Source organism: Nematolebias whitei, chromosome 23 (assembly GCF_014905685.2).
Source record: "Nematolebias whitei isolate Nwh7 chromosome 23, NemWhi1, whole genome shotgun sequence".
NCBI lineage: Eukaryota > Metazoa > Chordata > Actinopteri > Cyprinodontiformes > Rivulidae > Nematolebias > Nematolebias whitei.
Window position 1 is genome coordinate 14,341,617 of NC_056520.1, and position 17,010 is coordinate 14,358,626.

A 17,010-nucleotide genomic window follows, 5' to 3' on the forward strand; every position below is an offset into this window, starting at 1 on the left:
TCCTCTGCAAAAAGAAGCTGAGAATTTGTTTACTGAGTTTTATTAAAAGCTTTGTGTGAAAAGTGCTATGTTAAAGAGCTCAAACCACACCAAGCGTCCGCCAGTTTGAGAACCGAAAAAAGGAAGATGTCTCTCCTTCCTTTTTGTCACAACAAGAGGCCTCCCTCCCATTTTTCTTAAAGATACATGCTTCTTGCTCCCTCACTATCCATCCATCCTTCACTTCAAACAGTCTTATACTGCCATCTGGAATTTGGAAAAAAAGGTACTGCATTCAAAACAAATTAACTAACATTTCTTCTTAAATTTTACAATAATTACTCATTATTGTCAAATTTCAAACAATATTATCATTTATCGCAATAATTTCTGAGACAATTAATTGCCCAGCAAAATTTGTTATCGTGACAGGCCTACAAGTAGAAGAATTCAATACTAAATCAAAAACAAAGGACTTTGCAATCAGATCAAACATACCTGTTCCCTCCTTCTTTTTCAGTGCCTACTCCCAGTGCCTTAAAGCTTGAGACTCAAGACCCTTTTGGAGCTGCACAGGAAGTGGTTGCTATAAAGGATTACTGCCCGAGCAGCTTTACCACGCTGAAGTTCTCCAAAGGAGATCGCCTCTACGTGCTGGACACGTCGGGTGGAGAGTGGTGGTACGCCCACAATAACACCGAAATGGGATACATCCCAGCCGCATACGTCCAACCGATCAACTTCAAGAACTCTTCGCTAAGCGACAGTGGGATGATTGATAGCATTGGGGAAGGTTATGAGGATGGATCAAGGGAGTTTGAAGTTCTTGGGGAGTGGATGGAAGTGACTCAGAAGCCTTCTACAATTTCTAACAACTCTTATTTTTCTGTGAACCCCTTCGACTGCCCGTTAGATCACAAATCCAAAGCTCTAAGTGTGAGGAACTCAGCAGATCTCATCCTTTTTGATTCTTTGGAGTCACAATCAACTTGTTCTAACAATGGTACAAACATGAGGAATGGGTTCAGCAGCTGCCATATTAATAATATAATCTCCACCTGCACAAACCAGGAGAGTACGCCCAACTTAAAGAGAGATAATCCATTTTTTAAGAGTAAACGGTCTCACAGCTTGTCGGAACTATCCATCTTACAGGCACAATCCAGTCCGACGGTATCGTCATCTGGATTCTTTACAGGCCTTGCTGCTCCTTTACCAGAGCAGTTTCAGAGCAGAGAGGACTTCAGGACTGCTTGGCTGAACCACAGAAAACTAGCTCGATCTTGCCATGACCTGGACTCTTTGGGTCAGAGTCCTGGATGGGGCCAGACTCAACCAGTGGAGACCAATATAGTGTGCAGGTTGGACAGTAATGGAGGGGTTGTTCAGCTTCCAGACACTCACATCAGCGTACACATTCCCGAAGGCCACGTAAGCCATGGAGACTACCAGCAGATTTCTATGAAAGCCTTACTGGACCCCCCTTTAGAGCTCAACAATAAGCACTGCTCCACGGTAAGCCCTGTGGTGGAGATCAAGCTCAGTAACATGGAGACAAAGTCATTCATAACGCTGGAGATAAACGTATCAGTATCTGTGAAGAAGGAGAGTTGTCACGTTGCAGAGGTGCTTTGCGTTCGAGGTGATTGCAAGGAAGGACCTTACACCCCCATACCCAATGCTTACATTTACAAGGATACGGTCCAGGTTCAGTTGGACAGTCTAGAACCTTGCATGTATGTTGCTGTTGTGGTTCAGTTGCAGTACATCAACCACAACACAAATGTTTGGGACCATATGCAGAGAAAAGTTACTCTGGGTCTGTACGGACCTAAACATATACACCCTTCATTCAAGACAGTTGTAGCCATGTTTGGGCATGACTGCGCACCAAAAACCTTGTTGGTGAACGAAGTGATACGACACGCAACCTCAACTCCCCCAGTGGCCCTTCAGCTTTGGGGGAAGCACCAGTTTGTGTTGACATTCCCTCAGGACCTACAAATCGGATTGTATTCCAACATGTCCAACTACCAGGTGAGAGCGAGTGATGGTGCTGGAATAATTCGGGGATTTCAGATAAAACTGGGGAAAGTGAGCAGACTCCTTTTTATGATCACGTCACATGATCCCAGCAGCATCTCAGACTTCACTCTCAGGGTCCAGGTCAAAGATTCTCTCGATTGTATCCTCACCCAGTTCTGCGTCCAAACCCCACAGTTGCCACCAAAAACCGGAGCAAGGATTACAGGCCAGAGGAGGTTTTTAAAAAAGAAAGAAGTTGATAAGATCGTACTGTCGCCGCTGGCTGTTACCTCAAAATATCCAAAGTTCAAGGATTGTTGCATTACCAACGTGAAATTCGGCAAACTACTTAAAACTGTTATAAGGCAGCACAAGAATAACTATTTGTTGGAATATAAAAAGGGGGACATTGTTGCTTTGCTTAGTGAGGAGAAAATCAAACTCCGGGGTCAGCTGCGAACAAAAGAGTGGTACATTGGATACTATCAGGGAAAGATGGGGCTCGTTCATGCCAAGAATGTTTTGGTTCTTGGTAAGGTCAAACCCATTTACTGGTGTGGCCCAGATCTAACCACCACGGCACTGCTGGAGCAGATCCTGAAGCCCTGCAAGTTTCTTACATACATCTACGCAACCGTTAGGACAGTTTTAATGGAGAACGTAAGCAGCTGGAGGGCGTTTGCAGATGCCCTCGGATATGGGAATCTGCCGCTGGATTACTTTTGTCGGACTGAACTGGACAACGAACCAGAGAAAGTGGCGTCAGTTCTGGAGAAGTTGAAGGAAGAGTGTACCAATCTGGAAAACAAGGAGAGAAAGTCCTTTCAACGGGAACTCATGTTGGTAAGACAACGTTAAAATTTCAGTGTCAAATTGGTTGTTTTATGCTTATTGAAAGGCAGCTCAAGGTATAAATAGACTTCAGTATATTGTAATAAAATGACCAAAAATATTTCTAATTGCACCAGTTGTTTCGATAAACCAAACAACATACAAATATACAACATACAATATATAATATACAACATTGTATATTTATTTAATGAACTAAAAATTGTTCTTTTGTGGTCTAAACTTGCTATAGTCTGCATGCTTAATTTTTAGGGGCTCAGTTTGTCCCATTGCACTTTTAATCTGGTATTATAAACATATGAGGTGCAGTGTTTCTCCAAATCAGCTCCCTTGGAGGGGCGCTCGTCATATTTTATTTATTTTTTGTCGACCGGTGGAGACGGAGTCACGTCTGTGTTGTAGCTTAGCGCTATGTTGCTGCCAGTAATTGTCGAGGGGGGGTGGGTGTAGCGGACCAGTACATCACTAGCATTTTTTTCTAGCATTTATATTGCTCCCTGCGCTATATCAGTACCGACAGTTGTCGACAGGGGAGGAGGGGGGCTTTGGTAGACAGGGCGCTTGGTTCTGTTGACGAGGCGGTGCGCCCCGCTTGTATAATGGTAGGGAAAACTGAGGGGTCTAAATGTTGGGTTTGGTCCAATAATGCTCAGTCAGGTCATCTGGACAGTTTCTTTTTTTTTTTTTTTTTTTTGCTGTTGTTTTTCTTGAATCACTTTGGCTGTGGCTGCCTGCCTGGGAGGAGTCGACGGGGGACGGGACAGCCCCCAGAAACCATCTAATCTCTAGCAAACTGGTTGGACCACTTAAGGAGTTTACTGTTTGGTGGGGAAACTGTTTACTTGGAGCTCCTCAGACTGATGAAGCCCTCTGGATAGAGGGTGAAACGTCTCTCGAAAAAAAAAATAGACTGTCCAGATGACCTGACTGAGCATTATTGAATTTGGTACCTGGATGATTGAGCATGAACTTTGTTGGGTTTGGTTATGAAAAATGTTGTCAGTTTTAAAGAGATCACTCATAAATTGCTTAAAGATGACTTTATGTACAAATAATTAAAATGGGGGGGTTTCCTAGTTATTTTATTAGTCCTTAATGCCTTCTAATGTTGTTTAAGTTTAAACTTAGTTTCATTCTGATACCACTGACTTGTCTGAAACCCTATTTGTTTCAGCCTTTTGTTAATCTCAACTATTTGTTTCTAGTTTAAACATCCCAAAAGAATGTTTGACCCAAATATAGCCCACATTCCAGCCTTGAATGATGGTGTTGACTCTGGCTAGGGTTAGTTTCCTAAACTCAGACACAGATCTACCAGATTGAAGCCCAAATATGGAGTTTTCTTAAATCTAGCCTGGCTGTATACCCTCGCACCTTTTCTAGTCTAACAAAACACTTATTTGTTCAGCAACTGAGCCCTATTTGTCTTAAGTTTATTAAACTCATTCAGCATTATCGGAGTGGCGTAGCTGCAGGTAAGAGAAATTAAGGTGCATTTCTATGATAACCTTTTCCAGAAAACTGCCTTTATCTGGGGTCTTTTTACCCTCCTTTTTTTTTTGGCAGCAGGAAACAAAACAGATTACTTAATTTGTTCGTGTTTCACATTTCCTCTGAATTTGGAGGGATATTATTGATGTTCTGATCTTCAATTAAAAAATCAGCAAGGTCTGCCTAAATAGACCAACATTTGGCTGTGTAATTTATTTCAGCTCCCAGTCAGTCAGAAGCCATTTCTCAGCTGGTTGCTGCATCATTAGTTTATCATTGCGGTGGCAAATTAATCAAATTTTCTAACAAACGCTGTCTTGCTTTTTGATTTATCTTTTTTTTTTTTTTTTTTCAAACAGCGTGATTTCCCTGCAACAGCCTTTGTTTTGTCACAGTCTGGGTATAAATAGATTAAAGTCCGTATGCTCAGTCACATGAAAAGTAAACATGCTGCCTCACAGCCTGAAGTGGCTCACATGGAAAACAGCCCTCACATGCTAAATGAACCAGGGGGAAATGCTGTGAAGAGAAACCAAGAAAGATGAAGCTAAACATCTGCAGTTTAGATGAAAACAGCTCCGTCAGAATGTCACTCACAGGCCTCCATTTATCTCTGTTCTGCGAAAGCACCGGCTCCCTGCAAGAAGCGGAGAGATCCCGGGCGGTTTCCTCGCAGGATGACATTATTCAAGACGTGCTTTAGTAGCTGCTGCTTCAACGCTGACAGGGTGGATGATGTGTGGATGCTCAGCTCGGCACAGTTTGAGCTTTTGTTAAATCTGAGTTAGATTAGGATGAATTCCCCTTAAACAGTAGTCCTCCGATTATCACGGTGGTTACATTCTGGACAACAAGTGAAAAACCGCCAAGTAGGAACGCTATATTTATTTGACTATTTACCGGTATTTATATTTTAAGGCTTTATAAACCCTTCCCACACTCTTGCAATGATCTAAACTCTTAAACCTATGTAATTTTAACAACATATGTATATGTAGCTACTAAATTTTACTCATTAGCTCAGCAGAACAGCAGCAACTCAGTTCCGGTCCGACTCGGTTCCATTTTGGCAGACCTACCCTGCCGGTTCTGGTTGGCTCTCTGACTCAACATAGTCCCGGTTGGCTCCGGAGAGAACACCGGACCTCCGGCTGACGCCTCCCTATTTTAAGTCCTCGTGGGCCGGTGGGCAGCACTCTCCAGTTCTTCTCTTGTTCTAGTCGACTCTGTGCAGCCCTTTAGTATGGAAATGCATTTTGGAGGGAGCTGGATCTTCGGATGGCCAGCACGGGACCAGATGATGGTCCGATTGAGTCCAAATCTGGATAGGGGACATCCCAGTGGGCTCCAGAGAGAATGCCAGACCGCCGGCCGGTGCCTCCCCGTTGAAAGGGCCTCGTGGTCCAGAGGGTGGCATTCAGATTCACAGATGAGTCTGGAGGTCCGGTTCTGGTCCGGTTCCCTGTGGGTTCCGTGTAGCTCTCTGCATCCGTTCGGCACCTAAGTCACTGTATGAATAAAGACCGAGCTTTTTCGGATCAGATCAAAACTTTCCCTCTACGTATTTCAGCAGAAGGCAACAGGGCTTCTGGACGAGGCACTGTTGGCTTCTGGGAAATGTAGTCTTTATGAGCGGAGATACAGTGTAGGCTTATTGAGAGAAAACTACAAAATGGTGGCGCCTGTCCAAAGTATTTTATTATTTTGTTAACTTTTTACTGTACAGTATCCCGTACTGTCACAATCACGTGAGTAATATTAAAGTTGACAATGATGTTGTGTATTTTCCGTGTTAAATCTTTGAAAAACCGGGAAAGAGCAAGTCCGCAAAAGTCAAACCGCGAAGTAGCGAGGCACTACTGTAGTCCTAACCAGAGCAGTTCACCTGCACCTGCTTCTCTTCCTGTGTGACTGAGAGTCCATCCTGTAACAAAGACAAAGAGACTGGCTTTTAAATCTACAGCTCTTTCACTTTCTGCGCTGTTGTCTCTGGGCCCGTCTATATCCTCGACCGCTGTGGTTCATGTTTTCAAACGTTCACTGGAAAATCAAACCCTTGGACGTCCTTCGCTGTGATTTTCTTCAGAAGTCAGAAATGCTTTCATCACCGAGGACGATGGAGGTGTTCGTCTGCTGACCTCCACGTAGTTCAAAGTAGTACAACATGCAGAAGATCAGTGTTTTCATCTATGATCTGATGTTCTGTGTCCGGATTTTATTTTGTTTTTTTAACGAAGAGTCCCTGAGCTGTTGGAAATAACTGTTTTATGTGACTTTTTATTGAAAGCCACAAACATGACTGATGTTCTTGGAGATTAGGACGCCCAGTTAGTTGTCTCTAAACTTTTCGAATCTAATTTCTCTCTGGATTTTATGTCTGGTCACATTTGAAGTCCCCTGCTTCAACAATGAGTCTTATGCAATGCTTTGTCTCAAGAAACAGGGTCAAGTCAGCCATGAAGTCTTGAATTACCAACGACTCCTGAAAGGGGAACTATCCCACTTTATGTAACGTTTACTCAGTAAAACTGTGATAAGCTCTGGTTTCAAAATCCTCAATTAGCAAACAAAATATTCATTGTTTCTTCCTGAATGACCTTGTTTCTACTGCATCTGGACTAAATCCACATTTTTCTGTGCATGTAAGTCGGTCACAAAGGAAAACACAGTTTAAATGTTCAAAGGTTTTCAAGTGCCATTTGTTGGAGGGATGTGGGTTCTATCCTCTCATCACGGACATGAATGCTACTATTCTTTGGCTTTTAATTTTTTTTTTATCATTCTTTCTTCAGGAGGACAACTTCACACAGAGAAAACTTCAAATATATATGAAAAAAACAAGTCAGAATTTATTGTGGAATTTCTCTAATGAGGATAAGGTAAAAAATATACATACAGGCTCAAATATATTCATATCTCTTTGCTACATTTTTGGGTAAAGTTGGTACTGTTGATTTGAGGTGAACAAAATTTAGGTGGTAGTCCTTCATTATCATGAGATAGCATGAGAAGAAGTCTGAAGTCATGCTGTTCCATCCCAGTGGCTCACTCATGAACCATGACATTGACCTTTTCTCTCTAGCCCCGCTAGAGAAACAAAAGGTCACTAATCTGGGGGTGATAATGGACCCGTCCTTAAAACTCAACAGTCACGTAAACATGATGGTAAAATCCAGTTTTTTTCAGCTGAGACAGCTGTCTAAGCTGAAGCCTATACTCTCCAAAAAAAACCTTGAGACAGTGATCCATGCCTTCATAACATCTAGGCTTGATTACTGCAATTCACTTCTGTTTGGAATCAGTCAGTCCTCCATTGCTCGTCTACAACTGGTCCAAAATGCTGCAGCCCGATTTTTAACTGGTACAGGCTATAGAGAGCACATCACGCCAGTTTTGGCCTCCCTGCACTGGCTACCCATTCACCTTCGGATCCATTTCAAAATTCTCATGTATGTTTTTAAATCACTGAACAGTTCCGCCCCATCCTATCTCACTGATCTTCTGTAGCCATACGTCCCACCGCGCTCTCTGAGGTCAGCAGACCAGATGCTTCTCTCAATCCCAGAAACCCGTCGTAAGCTCAGAGGTGACAGGGCTTTCTCTGTTGCTGGTCCACGACTGTGGAATGAGTTGCCACTGAGTGTCCGGCAGGCTCCCACACTCTCAGTCTTTAAGTCTCGCTTGAAGACCCACTTCTATTCTCTTGCCTTTAACACGGTGTGATTTGTTTTGGTCCGGTCTGTTCTCTACACTGTTGGCCATTTTAGTTAGCTCCTGCTGCTATTTGTATCTGTATTTTTATTTTATGTTTTCCTGTCCGCTGTGCATGTTTGGTTCTTTTGTACAGCACTTTGGTTGGCCTTGTTGCTGTTTTAAGTGCTCTATAAATAAATTGGTATGGTATTATTCCTTTCACTTTGTACCACAGCATGATGCTATCACCACCATATGCGACAGTTGGTACAGTATTTGTAGGTTTGAAATCCTAATCCAACTCGTCGCTCGACTCGTCTAAACATCCTTCTTGTCTGGCGTGACCATCAAACTTTTCTCCAGAAGGCATTTGTCTCATCCATGTGGACCACTGTGTGTTTGAGTCCATCCTAAAGGCTTCTGAGCTTTTTTCTTGGTCTTGGTCTATGTTGATGTAATACTGGCTTCACTGTGGACAGGGACACGTGCTCCATCAGGTTTCAGTTTAAGGCAGGTTTCACCCTTGTTGGTTCTGGGGTTGTTCCTTATCATTTGAACTAGTTTCCTTCCATCTGAGGGGATCCGATGAGTTTTGGTTGATCTGATGATCAACAACAAATGTAAAAAAAAAAAAGAAGTTGTTTTTGCTGAGGAAACACAGCAACAAAGGTTAAATCATGTCATCTGGGCTAGTTTCTTTAAGCGAGAAATGTTTCGTCCCCCATCCGGAGGACTTGGGGCTGGACGATACGGCCAAAACTTTTATCACGATATATCTCTTAATTTCGATCGATAACGATATAATTCGATATCGGTATAAACATTATAAAAGCCTCAGAAAAACTGCAGAAAATGTACAAATAAATTAATGTTCACCTTTTATTTGTATTTAGCCTTCAAAAATTTTTTGAAATCACCGTCAAATAAACATAAAACACTCAACTCTCAGCATATTCTGTCGAGTGGAACAAGTTAGATGTGTTCCCACCGCTAATTGGAACGACTCTCCGTCACATTTTATAGCACACGAAACCCGCAGTTTATCAGATCTTAGAGAGCCGAACCACTTCCACACCGTTTGAATTAGTCTTTCCTCTCTTATCAATTATGTCATCTACTTTCTTTTCGCTTGTGAAAGCTTGTTTAGTCACATTCTGACGGTCATGGGCACTCATTGTGTATTGAGAACTTACCACGTGTTGGAGATTAGCCTAGCCTGCTACCGCTAACTCCTTCTGGACTCCAGCTTTGCGTAACATCTACGTCACCACGCTCAATGTGTGCTTAAAACTCATATTATCGTTATTGAATAAAAGTATGTCGCAATATATATCGATATTGAATTATTGTCCAGCCCTAGGAGGACTTTGTCAGTCTGTGGCCTGCCAACAAGATCTGTCCCGTAGTAGCCTTCATTGCTGTGTTTCAAGCCAACCTCCTGTTGGAATCTCAGAAGTAGACTTTTAACACATGCAAACAGTGCCCATCCGTCCTAAAACAATCATGTACAACAATCAAATGTTTTAGGACAGACGGCCAACTTGCTACTCACAGAAACAGCCTGAAGACAACCAAGGCCAAAGTGGTTCAGAAAAAGATTTGTAAGCTCAATCATCCAGGTATTTCACAGACAGTTGTTGTTTTTTTTACCTTAACATTGGTGTACCATTGATTTACTTTCAAAACCTCTTCCCTGGAGTGCATCCTCAAGTAAAAATGTAGCTGTTGTAGCCTAAAGCTGCAGGTTATTCTAATTTATTTGCAGTTACTGAAGCTCAGCTGTCGTAAAATGTGATCAGGAAAAGATAGACAATAAACTCCTCATGACACCATCCAATGTTTTATGTTGTTTTTTTGTAAAGGCAGTCATTTTTAAATTATGTGGGTGTTCACAAAGCAAGCTGTAAGCAGTTCCTTACTCTTCCTCCTCTGTGAGCCTATTGTGTGGCGCTCTCCAAACTTGCAGCTTTGCACTATTTATCTGCTTACATAATCACCCCAAATATTCCCATTTTCTCTGAGCGATCGCACCACAAACAGAGCTCTGGTCATTTTGCTGCCTTAATTCTCCCGTGGGCCATACAAGTGTAGAGTTTAGCGACCTAACAAGGTTGAGTCAGGTCTTCTGGACAGGTTCTTCTTTGTTGAAGCATTTTGTCTTTTATCCAGAAGATTTCTTCAGTCTTCTGGATAAAAGACAAACTAAAGGACAGAGGACCTGACTTAACCTTGTTAGATTCGTCTACTTGGATTATTGAGCATGCATCAGTACATTTATTTAGAGCAGCGGTTCTAAACACTGGTCCTTGAGGAACACCCTCCTGCATGTTTTAATTGTTTCCCTGCACCAACACACCTGATTCAGTGATGTAAGTACTTCATCATGTTCTGCATAAGCCTGTTAATCACCCATTAATTAAAATCAGGTTTGTCGGAGCAGAGAAATAACTAAAACATTCAGGAGGGTGTTCCTCAAGGACCAGTGTTGGGATCTCTGATTTAGAGATGTTTAGCTCATGATAATGGGGTTCCATTCTTTAAATTTTGCATTACTGATACAAGAAGCACAACAAGCTTCTATTATAAAGGTTGAATGGATTTATACATGACTAAAAAACACTGTTTTATCATTCTTTGATGAATTTAATGTCTTAAGTTTTACAAAAGTCTAACCAGAATTGTTACCATTTTTCTTCTGGTTTTTACGATTAGCTTCCTGACAAGTCAACAGGTGTCTCCACGTGAAACTCGAGCTTGTATTGATCAGGACACACTCTTAAGCCCGGGGTGCATCAGATACCTCCCCAGCAGCTCAATTTAATACCATGCGTTGAGTTACAAAAGGTGAAGACCTAAATGAGAAAGCTTGTGTTTGTAATTGGAGTACAGCATCATTTAATAATAGATCTACGCTCGCAGGCAGGGAGAGTCGGTCTAGTAGGAGACGTAATCAATCCTCCTGTTTCAGACCAAAATATTGCTTCTTTTACTTCACCTGGAGTCTGCACGGTTTGGAAAATTAATTTTGAATTAGCTAGAAACAATCATCTTAACAAGGGATTTATTTTTCAAACTGACTGCTGGAGGTTTGTCAGTCCTGAGTAGTTTGTAAATGTCTGGATAGAAAACATTTGGTGGCTTTTTGTTGGCTCAAAACATCAAAAATACTTTTAAAATATTCCTGTAAAAAAAAAAACAATTTTATGACATGCATGTCCTACAAATACAAAAAGTTGAAGAAAACATCTTTATATTTAAGTAATTTGGCATAATACACATGATTTTACTACAAACCGGATTCCAAAAAAGTTGGGACACTAAACAAATTGTGAATAAAAACTGAATGCAATGATGTGGAGATGGCAAATGTCAATATTTTATTCGTAATATAACATAGATGACAGATCAAAAGTTTAATCTGAGTAAATGTAACATTTTAAAGGAAAAATATGTTGATTCAAAATTTCAGTGTCAACAAATCCCAAAAAAGTTGGGACAAGTAGCAATAAGTGGCTGGAAAAAGAAAATTGAGCATAAAACGAACAGCTGGAAGACCAATTAACACTAATTAGTTCAATTGACAACAGATTGGGTATAAAAAGAGCTTCTCAGAGTGTCAGTGTCTCTCAGAAGCCAAGATGATAAGAGGATAACCAATTCCACCATTGTTGCGCAGAAAGATAGTGCAGCAATACCAGAATGGTGTTACCCAGCGTAAAATAGCAAAGACTTTTAAGTTATCATCATCAACCGTGCATAACATCATCAAAAGATTCAGAGAATCTGGAACAATCGCTGTGCGTAAGGGTCAAGGCCGTAAAACTCTACTGGATGCTTGTGATCTCCGGGCCCTTAAACGTCACTGCACCTCAAACAGGAATGCCACTGTCAAGGAAATAACAGAATGGGCTCAGGAATACTTCCAGAAAGCATCGTCAGTGAACACAATTCACCATGCCATCCGCCGTTGCCAGCTGAAACTCTACAGTGCAAAGAGGAAGCCATTTCTAAGCAAGCTCCACAAGCTCAGACGTTTGCACTGGGCCAGGGGTCATTTAAAATGGAGTGTGGCAAAATGGAAGACTGTTCTGTGGTCAGATGAGTCACGATTTGAAGTTCTTTATGGAACACTGGGACGCCATGTCATCCAGACCAGAGAGGACAAGGATAGCCCAAGGTGTTATCAACGCTCCGTTCAGAAGCCTGCATCACTGATGGTATGGGGTTGCATGAGCGCTTGTGGCATGGGCAGCTTGCATGTCTGGAAAGGCACCATTAATGCAGAGAACTATGTTCAGGTTCTAGAACAACATATGCTCCCATCTAGACGTCATCTCTTTCAGGGAAGACCCTGCATTTTTCAACACGATAATGCCAGACCACATTCTGCAGCAATCACAACATCATGGCTACGTAGGACAAGGATCCGGGTACTGAAATGGCCAGCCTGCAGTCCAGATCTTTCACCTATAGAGAATATTTGGCGCATCATAAAGAGGAAGGTGCGACAAAGAAGGCCCAAGACGATTGAACAGTTAGAGGTCTGTATTAGACATGAATGGGAGAGCATTCCTTTTTCTAAACTTGAGAAACTGGTCTCCTCTGTCCTCAGACGTCTGTTGAGTGTTGTAAGAAAAAGGGGGGATGCCACACAGTGGTAAAAATGGACTTGTCCCAACTTTTTTGGGATTTGTTGACGCCATGAAATTAGGAAACAACAGATGTTTCCCTTAAAATGATACATTCTCTCAGTTTAAACTTTGGATCTGTGATTTGTGTTCTATTCTGAATAAAATATTAGATGTTGGCACCTCCACATCATTACATTCAGTTTTTATTCACAGTTTGGTTAGTGTCCCAACTTTTTTGGAATCCGGTTTGTAATTTTGTCACATACCTGGCGTATTTTCTTTTGAACTTTGCACAGCCAAAGTGAAACAGGAAGTGACATCAAAGGGGAACTCTTTAAAAAGGCCAACTGCCTGGTCTTTGTTTATTGAAATAATATTATTTGAACAATGGCTCTTCTTTGTCTGTGATGGTGACTCAAAACAATCTGAAGAAACATGATTCTTCCCTTCTGTCTGTGTTGTTAATCATGTAGCAATGCTCTGTTTACGTGCAGGTGTTCCCCTTTGACATCACTTCCTGTTCCTGCACATGAGAATATCTTAACAACTGTTCATCTCAGTGGCATGAAACTGTTTTTGCAATATGTTATTAATGTTATGTTTCCAAAAAATGCATTCAGAATCATTACCAAAATTTGATGCAACAGGCACTTTAATAGACCCGACCCCGGATAAGCGGAAGAAAATGGATGGATGGATGGATGGATGGATGGAGGCACTTTAATATAAAATTTGAAATAAATTTATATGAATGAGTTAAATACTAAATTTCTCCGAATTTTTTTATTTACATTTTTTACAAACTTATGTTCAGATAACATAAAAAATACAGAATTTTAAAATACAAAATATAGATAAAAAATTTTTTTAATGGTTTTAATTACCATATTTTCTGCCATACCTGTCGCACCACCCTATAAGTCGCATCAGTTCAAATATGTCTAAAAAAGTTTTTAAAAATCCATAAATATGTCTCTTCGCCGTATATGTTGCATCTATTATACGTCACCGCTGTCACGTCATGTTTGTTATGCGTCACCGCTGACAACCCGGAAATGTGGGTCGAACCTGGAAATGTGGGCCGGTGTTGTGCCAAAAATCGATGGGCTGTCAAATGTACGGGAGGACTTTAACAAGATTAACACTTAAAAACAATTATTTGTTTCCTCAAAATTATAGCAAAGGTGTGTCTCAGTTGAACGTTTACTTAATAAATGCACTTTAATGGTTAAATTAGCTGCATTTCGCCGGAGTGATGCAGCTGGTTTGAAGGTTGCTCCAAGCAGCGAGCAGAACGAAGGTGGAAGACTATGGCAAGCTGATTGTGTCCTTAATAGCTGGTGAAGATTCTCAGTCATTCAAGACATGGTAAATTCAAAATAAAGTTCAATACAAAAACAAAGTATAAAGTATAATAAATAAAATCCAGTTTTTTTTGTCTTGAACTTTTTTAAATTTGTCATTATAGCCACTTTTACCCACATGATACGACATGCCTTACTGCTACTACTACTCTGCTGACATCTAGTGGCTGAAAATGGTACTGTTCATTTTTTATTTTTTCAGTCAGAATGAATGAAAACGGTTATATCTCAGCCAAAAATTGCTTTATAAATATGGGAAAAAAAATCCATAAATATGTCGCTTCGGCCTATAAGTTGCAGGGCATGTAAATTATGCAAAAAAATGTGACTTATAGGCCGAAAAATAGGGTGCTCTTATTGACAACTCATTTTTATATTTTTCCTTTTCGCATTTGTTTATTTTCCCAGCTTTTAGCTTCTCATTACTAACTGTCAGCAACACCTCTTTTCCTCTTCCTCTGCCTCCTCCTCCCCGTCCTTCTGAGGATGAAACTCATTTTTCCACCCGGTCAGCTGTCAGCACCGTCTGTCCATCTCCTTCAGGGACCTCCTGCTTGTCAGCATCATCCCATAATGACGGTGTCGTCTCTGGTGGAGCAGAACCGTCCCTATTTTTAGATCAGAACCACGCTGTTTTTTAATAAGCAGGAAACAGAAACCAGAACCAGCCAGGGAACTTGTCTCTCCAGGTGTTTAGCAGGAAATTTTTTTTTTCTTATTTTCAGTCATGATTGCCTTTCTTCATCTAACTCAAGAGGCAAAATGTTTTCACTTTGTTGACAAATTAATGAAAACTTTTTGTCTAGTACAGGGGTCTGCAACATGCGGCTCTCGGGCTGTATGCAGGTCTTTGTAATTATGATCAAAACAGAGAAGATTTATATTTATGACTTTTATATATTCATTCAATCATTGAGCCTCGAGAACTCATTTACAAGAGAGACCTGAACGTCGTCGTTGTTTTTTTTTAGACGGCTGAAGAGAGACGGCTATGGATGAGTTTCTGCGAATGTACCAATAAAACTTCTAAGAAAACAAAACAACATAAAAAGTATTGATCAGTTTATGCTAGCAGCTTGTTAGCCTATTGGCCACTTTAATAATCTGGCTTCCAGCCAATTTATTATTATTTTTTTTTCACTAAAATTAGACAGAAAATTAAACCTTTTCAACACAATTGAGGAAACCCAACATTTTTCAGTCAGGTCATCTGGACAGTTTCTTTTTTTTTTTTTTTTGTGCTGAAACATTTCACCTTCCATCCAGAAGACTTCATCAATCAAGGAAACGCACAACACAAAACTGATTCTTCCCCCAACAGCTTACTCCAAAGTTGAACAAACCAGTTATGTTGGTGCTATCTTAGCACCAACATAACTGGTTAATTCATACAAGCAGAAATGTTTTTATTTTTTTATTTCTGTAAAGGTCGCAAACCTCCCATCAGGAAGCCTAAATCTTTACGACAGGATGTAGAAGCCTTAAAAATGAACTTAAATGTACGGAAAATGCTGCTGGAGATGAGACAACAGCTGACAAGGTCTTAAAGTAAGGTGCTGACCTTTGACCTCCCATCTGGTTCAGTCTGAGTGTGCGGCTCATGTCTCGAACCTCCACGACTCGTCTCAGTTAAGTCGTCTCTCCTCAATCTTGAGCCTTTTGGTTTTATATTTTGAAGCATCCCAATTTCCTGCCAGGGGGCTGTTCGTTTTGCTCACCAGATGCTCATTTTCAGGCAGACGTCGGATCAGGTTCACTTTAACTGGGGTCTATATTTAGACAAGAAGACGGCATGGAGACTGAATCAGCGGACTGGGTGCCACAGAAAAAGATCTTAGTGGACAAGTGGTGAGGAGGAAATCATGACGACGGCTTAGTTTGGTTTAAACGACTAACCTGGATTTTGTAGGTCATTCAGGTTTATTTAAAACCTATTTTTAAAGAAAACATAAACAAAAGAGTATAAAATATTGAGCTTATGAGGAGATTTACAAAACTACAAGAGCGATATTAACATAGACCACAGGAAATCCCCAAGGTTAATGAATTTAGTATTAAATGAAATAGATGAATGAAAGAGACCAGATTAAAATTGCATTAATCCAATATTTATTCATAAAATGACTCTGAGCTATTCCATTTAAAAGGTTTGCACTCCTCTGCTACGTGATGACCATAAATAATTAAGTAAGCAGCCACGATCAGGTGACTGGTTCTTAACGAGGCCACCGTCCAGGAACAGGAGTGTGGATTTACACAGCTCACATGTCGGAGCTTTGACTTGCTCCAAGTATGTAACTGAATAAATTTATTCGGCTGCTTCACTTTGTTTCATTATGTCATGTTCATTACATTTTTTTATTCTTTGTTCATTTTTTTTTTGTCTTATTTGTAGAAAATAAATGATAAATCTGATGAAAAACTATTGCGTATTCTTCGATACATGCACAGTTTGATTGTGTGGAACATAAACTCATTGCTCTGCAAAATGGCCACATGGTGGAGAGGTTTGAGCACCACCATGGTCCTGGGGTAATCTTCAGAGTCTGGTAGGGTTTCTTGTGCCATGTTGGCACCATGGGAGAGTCAAGACTTAAGAGTGATTCAAAAACATTGATGACGATGAAGAACAAAAAATATACTACTTTGCCTTGCACAAGGAAACTGAGGCACCCTCCTGGAGCCAGGCCTGGTTTGTGTCCCTGTTGATTTCTGGCATCATAATCTGGCTTTTACGGTCCAATCCACCTATGGCCATGAAGTAAAGTTCATGGACACTAATGGCTGAAATGAGCTTCCTCTGCAGGGTGGATGGGCTCAGCCTTGGAGATAAGGTGGTTGATGTGGTTAGGCTCCAAGGAAGGAAGGAAGGAAGGAAGGTAGGTAGGTAGGTAGGTAGGTAGGTAGGAAGGTAGGTAGGTAGGAAGCAAGGAAGGAAGGAAGGAAGGAAGGAAGGAAGGAAGGAAGGAAGGAAG

The 17,010-nt window shown here is 41.0% G+C and overlaps 1 protein-coding gene across 1 annotated transcript in view; it reads left to right on the forward strand.

Annotated features, from left to right (window-relative positions):
- LOC119428935 (SH3 domain-binding protein 4-A) overlaps positions 1–17,010 on the forward strand; it is a 38,591-nt gene that overhangs the window by 19,075 nt on the left and 2,506 nt on the right. Inside the window, exon 3 of the mRNA XM_037696641.1 lies at positions 500–2,847. Within this exon, the coding sequence (XP_037552569.1) occupies positions 500–2,847 (2,348 nt within the window). The remainder of the gene's footprint in view (positions 1–499; positions 2,848–17,010) is intronic.